A 7,997-nucleotide genomic window follows, 5' to 3' on the forward strand; every position below is an offset into this window, starting at 1 on the left:
CAAATCCCAAAAATACTTCAGTTTTAATAGTACAATGATGCCACTGGGTCAGTTTCCCTCCCACTGTGCACCCACCAATAGAGCGATGCCCAGCCTTCCCTCCCTCTGCGCATCCACCAATAGAATGACTCTCCCTTCCTTTCTACAGATTGTAAGATGCCTGAGCAAGAAGGAAGCAGGTTTCCACTTAACATCAACTAGCCCCAATATCTGTTTACACTGTACCTACATAGTAACTACTGTGTACATACACACTGTGGCTCTTGCACAAGTGCAGTTACAAAAGCCACAGGCAATTAGAATTACAAAGTATGTCATGTAATTCCACTGAACTGACGTAAGCACACATTAAGATCACACATAAAGTGGGACCAAACCAGGATAGCACTATATTTCAAATAACTGAATCAGAGATTCATAAAGAATTGCATCTGTAAATGAAATGGAGGTGCCTGGAGGATTTTACAATACATCTGTGATTCCATGCCAAAAACATCATATGACACAATACTGCCTGATATGGCAAGGAGGCAGATGGCTAGGAGGTGGCAATGAGCTGATAGTGGCTGAATTCACAAACAGTTGTGGCCTGTGGCTCAGGGCCACCATATATGCAAAGGGGACCAGAACCTCACACTGAACATGCACCACCACCATGCACCAGTAAAATAAAGCACACTCCATTCTTCTCCTCCAATCTTCTGTGTATGATGATGACATATTAAAGCAGGGGTTAACACCTGAAAAAGCAGCCAAAAACCTTAATGTTGTACTTTGTGCTAGTCGCAGAAGGACATCTTGTTCATCAAACAACAAAACAACATGCACGAAAGTTCATTTGTTTTTAATTTTATTCATTTCTGTAAAGTAGCCACTGTCCATAAAAAAGACAGCTTTCCATTTGTCAGGTTTTCAAATCCATCACAATTCAATTCTCACTACAGCTTGACCAGTAACAATTCAGTGTTCAAGTGGAACTGAAATGGTTTTAGGCAATAAAGTTCTCTTTTCACTTTCATGTCAAACTGACAATATACTCTATCTGAAAGTAAGCATTCTATACAAGATAATGTCAGAGAGTGATGTTCTTAAAGGTATCAGACACCTGCAAACACCATCCATTAATTTGAAAAGAAGTAAAGATCCAAACATTGGCTACTTCAATATCTGCATTGAGATTATTTAGGGATATTAAGCTGCCATACTACAAACTGTTTTACTTTACGAATACTGTTTTTGTTTTACAAAGCTGTTATTTTTAAATACAAGTTTAATTTTTCATGCATCACACATCAGTGATCATATGATTTTAAGTAATCAGGTAACTGAAGCATGTTTTCTTTCATGTGTGGTGCCGCAGAGGTCAATATCCCATGGCTTTGTCATTTTCATAAACAATGTTACCTTTTATGATGACATATTTAATGAGCTCCTGGTGCCCCCCAAACTGATAGATCAGATGCTCCCACCTACAAAGCAGAGGGAAAAGCAATGAATCATAAATTCACCTCAGTCACACACACAATTAATGACACCTCAGGTCATTAATTATAGCCACTAACTGAGATCATCTTAGTGGGAACTGTACTACACACAGAATGTGTGCAGAAAGAAACTAAACAGTTGTAAAGCATGGTAAGGAGATTTTGTAAACCTCCTATGAGAAAACTGCCAGGAAGAGGAAGAGAATGAGAACTATAATGAGCCCACCATGAAGAACACAAAACACACTATGGTGAAAAGTGTCCAATGAGTCAGATGAGGAAGAGCATGAAGAGTAGATAAGCAGCACTGAGAAGACCTCAATGCGAAGAAGAGCAGGATTTCGACACAACACGCGAGCGGTACCGTGAGGAATTCACAATGAGGAGGAGAAGGAGTGCTACCTTGAGGAGTTGATGACGAGGAGGTCGCCTTGCTTGTTGACCTCCAGCGAGCCGTGGCTGTGTGACTTCCCCAGGGAGTAGGCGGCGTTGATGGTGGCGGCGGCGAGGGCCTCGTTCATGGACATCCTGATGTTGACACAGGCCAGGTGCATGACCATGGGCTGGAGGGGATAAATCCATGCTCACACGAGTGGAGCAATGACAGGTCAACTGTATTTTTTCTCCTTCTACAATCCTGAATAGTATTTCCTCTCCTGTGTCTCCTTCTACCACATTTCTTTGAGGTAATTCTCAGACTCTGCTCCTCTCCTTGACAGGGGTACCTCAAGGCTAAATCCTTGGCCTTTTTTGTTCTCCCTTTGTACCAAATCCTGTGCTCTCCTTATGGCCTCAAACCAAGTATCACACTACTGCTGTCAGCTCTAACCCCTCTGCCCCTGCCTGCACCACCCCACTTCTAACTGGCCTCCTAGACTCCTCTTAGACACATGCTTTAATGATGTCATATCTTCCAAACTCATCCTGTCTGACTACCCTGTAACTCCCTTGCTGTTAAAAGCATAACCAGTCATTAGCTGCTGGAACTACACCCCTCAACCACCCCAATATCTGTCAAAGCGGGTCCTCTCCATTGTAACACCAACCACAGCCTGCAGAGATACGCACCATAGAGCAGCAGTAGGCATTGGGGTTGAAGTCGCTTCCCAGTGCCACTATAACCCCTGCATCCAGCATGTCTCTCGCCCGTGGCTGAGGCAGTCTGGGACATGAGCAAACACTCAGTTTTTACATACTTACTCATTACATATTCTGTCACAACCTACAATATATAGATATAGATATATTTCTATTTTGCATTTTAGCAGTATCGTACTACCTGTTTTTGTTGTAACCATAAAAGACATTTTCTGCATTATCCTCATATGTTTTCCAAAACCCACAGAACTGAAAGTTGGGTACTTTGAGGGTTACTTTTCATCATTTGCTTAAACAATATATAGAATAATCTATCGTTGTTAAGTAGTGTTTGACCTCTAAAGCACACAGACTGAGCTTAAACAGTAATTTTTTAAACCTCCCATTATACTAAAACTCTGAAAGCCCTTTCCCTTGTAGCATTCCTGTACCTCAGTATATACGCTGTGGTTGGCAAGAGGACGGCTGACGTTTTTGATTTAGCCATGGCTGCTATCCCCTCATTGGTGACCTCCTCCAGGTGACTGATGGCTAACGCCCCAAGTTCAGCCCCTAGCTGCAACAAGACACCCCGACATACAGAGTGAAGTAATTCTGCAGGCAAGAAATGGGCAGGTAGGTGGGAGGAGGGAGGAAACTGAACAGGTGTGGAGAGATGAGGTGAGAAAATAACAGGTGCGGAGCACAGGTCAGGGCTAGTTCATCTGAACGGGTCAAGGAGAATGCATTGAAAGCTACACACAAGGCCATCTGTAAAAGAAATAGAATTCATATGGAGAAGGTGTGCTGAGGGGTAGAGTGAAAGATACAGATGGGGTGTAGAGAATAGAACAGATTGTGAGATACGGACCTACAATGAAGCTGCACAAACACATATACTTTGACAACAATTTATGAAATAGCAGTATTATTGATGCCTGCATTTTACCACAGTTCGTATTTTACACAGCAATAACACAGAAATTCGTTTTTTTTTTTGTGAGTAACCTTCATGGAAACGTGAAAAGTGAAAAGAAAAATCCTCTAATCCCCTGAAAATGACCAAAAACTGGAGGTTACGTTTGTGAATCAAGCACCTGGGGTGCGTATTGTGAAATCTGAGGAAAGCGGGAGATTTATGACGAATGCATAATGGGAGGAGGAAGAGTGGAGCAAGCTGTGTAGAGCAGGATTTGTGGGCTTGCCTGTGCAGAGTTCATGGGGTGGAGCTCATCCCCATGGAAGTTGATCTGCAGGCCTATGTCCTTCCCGGCCTGCAGGATGGTGCGGGTGGAGTCGAGGTCAAACACACCCTTCTCGCAGAACACATCGATGTTGTCCACCCTCAGCTCCCCCTGCACCATCTTCTCCCTCAGCCCTGGCAGCTGCACCTTCAAAATGTCCTCCGTTGCCTCAGCGACTGTCTTCCCCCTTTTAAAAGGACCACAGCACGATTTACCTGTCTAACACTGCAACGTGGTTTAAACCCTGTACAGGTATTCTGACCTCGACTGGGAAATATCAACACAATCTCATTGATGCTAGTGATAGCCTTGGTTCACACAAGGTATACGCACTAGCACATCTGTTTGCGTGTGTGTGCACATATGTGTGTGCAGGAGAGAGTCTGCATGTGTACATGTGTGAGCATGCCTGCATACATGCGTGTATGTGCCTGCATACACGTGTGTGCGTATGTGACTGTGCAGGCATTTAGCTGTGTGTAGATGCATATTGTGTGTGTCTAGGTTTAGTACTTGGGTACAGCTTATTTGTATGTGTGCAGTTATTTGGCGTGCTTCTGTGTGTTCAGTGTGTGGACACGGCATATTTGCATGTGTTTAGTACTTGGAGGTAGTGTGTTTCTGTGTGTTTGGTACTTGGCCACAGCGTGTCTGTGTGTTCAGTACTTGGGCACAGCGTGCGCTCCGCAGAAGGTGGAGGAGATTCCGATGGGCAGGCTCTGCTTGGCCTTCTCCAGCACTGCCAGCATCTTCAGCTCTGTGTCCAGCTCCAGGCCGTAGCCGCTCTTGCACTCCACCAGCGTGGTCCCTGCCCGCAGCATGCGCCACAGCCGCTGCGTCAGGCTGCACAGCAGTTCGTCCTCGGAGGCCTGGCGGGTGTGCTCCACCGTGAAGTGGATCCCTCCCCCCGCCTGGTGCACCTCCATATAGGTAGCACCTGCCAGCTGTGGGCCAGCCACAGGGCTCAGAGCTCATAGAAACATCCACAGCTACGCAGAGACATAGTTTGACAGTGCAGAAGTACTTCACATCGATGGACATACACTTACACATGCAGTCACATATGGTGGTCTGTGAAGGAGAACTTTCACCTTTCCCCCAAAACTTTGTTAAATTGTCACTTGTTGAATACATAATGATTGTTGTCTTCGATTTCCAATATTGTAAATAACTCAACTCACTCATAAATTCCATTCTATACAGGTTAATTTAGTTGGTAAGTAATTGTCTATGTGAATTAGTCAACAGATTAACAAGCCACACCTGCCTAATTAAAGGCCTATTAAATACAGGTGTGGAGAGCAGGGGGCTCATTTTTACTGCTGACCGTGAGCTCAGATTGGTGTTGTTTGTTGGCTTTTAAAATTTTTTGAAGGCTTGCCCTTCCTGTTCTGTTGAGAGAAGTGTTGGCCAGCTCTCTATATGGCCAGTAGGTGGCACCGGTGTCCTAATGTAGACAACGTTGATTATCACAGAGGCAGAATTTGGGTTGGTGTAAAATGAGGCCACATTTAAAGAGTAAAGACAAGTACAAAAGCATCAACAGACTCACAGAGAGAGAGAGAGAGAGAGAGAGAGAGAGAGAGAGAGAGAGAGAGTGTGTACATGTACACGGGATGTATCTGTAATGGAGGAAATTGAGAATGGAGCTTATGGACATGTAGGCTAATACCTCCTACCTTCAGGGCAAATTCATGGACTCTGTCCCCTGCCCAAACAGGATGAGTGTGGCCATCAATAAGTCCTGAAACCCACAAAAACAAAAAGCCACATGATGACCTTCTGTGTAAACTGGAGAACACACTGTGCATGTGACAACTGCATTATCTTTGTCTTTGTCTATAGCACTTAATGCATTTGTGACAGCAGCTTGGAGTGTGGTGGTAAGGGCAACGGGTTTTTGAGTTTCATCTCCGCCGACAAACTGCGCCTTTGCATGTGACTTCAGTGAGGTGTTGTACAAATTGTTATCCACCTCCGTAAATGGACACACCTGTGTAATGACAAGATTGTCGCCGTTTAGACAGCTGGACCGATACCGGTACCCCCGGTTAAAGGATAATTTCTCGTCTCGTCCAGGCAGCGACATGCTTTACCACTCCTTCACACAGTCGTTCCGTTTTGACGAGAGCAGAGTAGGTGTCAGCGGCACAGACCTGGTATCACACACATGCCCGAAGCGTCGATCACATTTTCAAATGATGCCCCTTCGAACTGAGATGCGATCGTGTCGGCCTGTCCCACCGCCTTCACCAGCCCGTCCCTGCAAAACGCACGCATGGCGCGTGACCTTTCAACCACTATACAGTTTCACATACGACAAATGACGACACTTCAGTACTACTAGAAATACATATTAAAAATATTGGTGGAAATAAGGAAGCCTTCAAAAAGAAATTAAGTTGCATTCAGATTGTAATGTTTTATATATTTAAATCTAATACTCGGTCCTCGAAGATTTTAGCAGTGATTCTATTTACTGGACATCAGTTATGCGCATTGATTTACTGAGTAGATATACACGTGTGGACTGCAGTATAAATAGCGACATATAACAAAATAAGACAGAAATGGTTTAATGCTAGGCAAACCGGTTTATACGAACACAGGGCACTGTTCTGGGGAAAAGGCGCCTTCCTTCGGTAATTTGTGCACGTTTCCACGATTCCCTACCTGCAGACTTGAAAATGTACAAGTTTCAACGACTCCCTACCTGCAGAGTTGTGTAAAACAATCTAGTTAAAGCATAACTGAAAAAAGACGTTTGTACCTGTAGCAAGAGAATTGCTGTCGCTTTCAGTACAAATGTTAAGAACAGCCAGTTTAAATTCTGACGCGTCACGTTAAGACTTACAGTGTCACATCGACACAAAAGCTTTGCTATTCTAACCGAAGCACTTACTTTCCGACAATCAAACTGCCGTTCTCAATCACAGACAGCTTTTGCATTCCATCCTTTGTAAGATACCTTTCGCCACTGTTACAAACTAATACAACCTGTTTTGCGTTCTTTATATAAAGTCTAAAAGTATTTGACATTGTTTTTAAAAAAATATACTGTCCCTCTCAGTGCAATAAGACCTGCTTGAGCTAAACACGGTGAAGCACAAGGGAGTGCACTATTTGCATTTTTGTACGTCGCCTGAGGGACTTTGGAGTGGGTGGAGTTTAATGTCACCACAAACTGCTAGTGTGTTGCGCTTCACCTCAAACATGATCATAATAGTTTTTGTACCACGGTCTAATAGAGGAGTAGCCACCAATCAAAAAGACGAAAGGACTGCAAAAAATATGTTTCATTGGTGACCACTGCAGGTCACTCACTTACGTGGTTACCTATACGTCAAATCGTAGGTTGTTCATAGGTGTGTCAGTTTCCTTGGTCGTGGCACGATGAACAGAGAGTAAACACTTGAGTGTTTCGCGAGTCACAGGGGGGGAATTGTACATCAAGTATTGAAGCTGTCTATCCTGTCTATCACTCCATCTGAGGCGCGCTCTGCAGTCTGTGTCGGCATCATGTCTAATATCAACATGCTGTTTTAGTTATCTAGCAGTTAGCTATAGCGTATATCTGCAATATACATGACAGCTATGTAATAGGCCGACGTTATACTTAACCGAGACGATGGCTGTTCTGCTTCTTCTTAAGCTATGGTCGTTGTAGCAACCCTGAAATTAGCCTACATGTTCATTTATGAGGGGGGTAATTATGGAATATTTCATTTGAATAGCCTACCTTGTGCTGTTCCTGTTCAACAGTCTGTGCCTAGCCTAATATAGGCTATTTTCGTACCGTACTATGTCCTGCTTCGTGTTGCAGTAAGAATTACAATTAAAGCGACTGGTTAATAGGAATAGCTTCAAATGCCACAGAGGGCTCCCGTGATAAAAATAACATTAAATGCAGACGTTCGGTAAGCCGATACGTAGGTACAGACACAGTAGCACTACCGTAATGTTGCCTGTGGTAATAGGCCTAATATATATGAACACAGAATTAAACAAGGGAGAAACAGAGACCACATTTTACGATTAAAAGACGTATGCACCTGCCTGAGTGGACTTCGAAATAATTAGTGGGAAGGAAAAAAAAAAGTGTCCTTCGAGCCGGATTCGAACCAGCGACCTAAGGATTACAATGCATGTACTCCACTACAGTCCTCCGCTCTACCAACTGAGCTATCGAAGG

General features: G+C 43.9%; 1 protein-coding gene and 1 non-coding gene across 5 annotated transcripts; both read right to left on the reverse strand.

Moving 5' to 3' along the window:
- Positions 1 to 902: 902 nt before the first annotated feature.
- amdhd1 (amidohydrolase domain containing 1) lies at positions 903 to 7,966 on the reverse strand. Of its 4 annotated transcripts, none has more exons than XM_036517487.1 (9): positions 7,858 to 7,966; positions 5,962 to 6,068; positions 5,485 to 5,549; positions 4,472 to 4,749; positions 3,767 to 3,992; positions 3,014 to 3,138; positions 2,553 to 2,646; positions 1,887 to 2,047; positions 903 to 1,469 (listed from the first exon to the last, which is right to left on the reverse strand). In XM_036517487.1, exons 2-9 carry the CDS (start codon positions 5,975 to 5,977, stop codon positions 1,364 to 1,366), a joined length of 1,071 nt encoding a protein of 356 aa, XP_036373380.1. In that variant the 5' UTR covers positions 5,978 to 6,068; positions 7,858 to 7,966; the 3' UTR covers positions 903 to 1,363. The 4 variants fall into 4 exon arrangements, with proteins under 4 accessions (XP_036373380.1, XP_036373381.1, XP_036373379.1 ...); XM_036517488.1 differs by lacking the exon at positions 7,858 to 7,966 and adding an exon at positions 7,545 to 7,677; XM_036517486.1 differs by lacking the exon at positions 7,858 to 7,966 and adding an exon at positions 6,708 to 6,899 and having other exon boundaries at positions 1,887 to 2,012.
- Positions 7,907 to 7,997, reverse strand: trnay-gua. Its single transcript is given in 2 exon segments — positions 7,907 to 7,942; positions 7,961 to 7,997. It is a non-coding gene; the product is annotated as a tRNA-Tyr (tRNA).

The sequence above is a fragment of the Megalops cyprinoides genome, chromosome 23 (genome assembly GCF_013368585.1).
Source record: "Megalops cyprinoides isolate fMegCyp1 chromosome 23, fMegCyp1.pri, whole genome shotgun sequence".
Lineage (NCBI taxonomy): Eukaryota > Metazoa > Chordata > Actinopteri > Elopiformes > Megalopidae > Megalops > Megalops cyprinoides.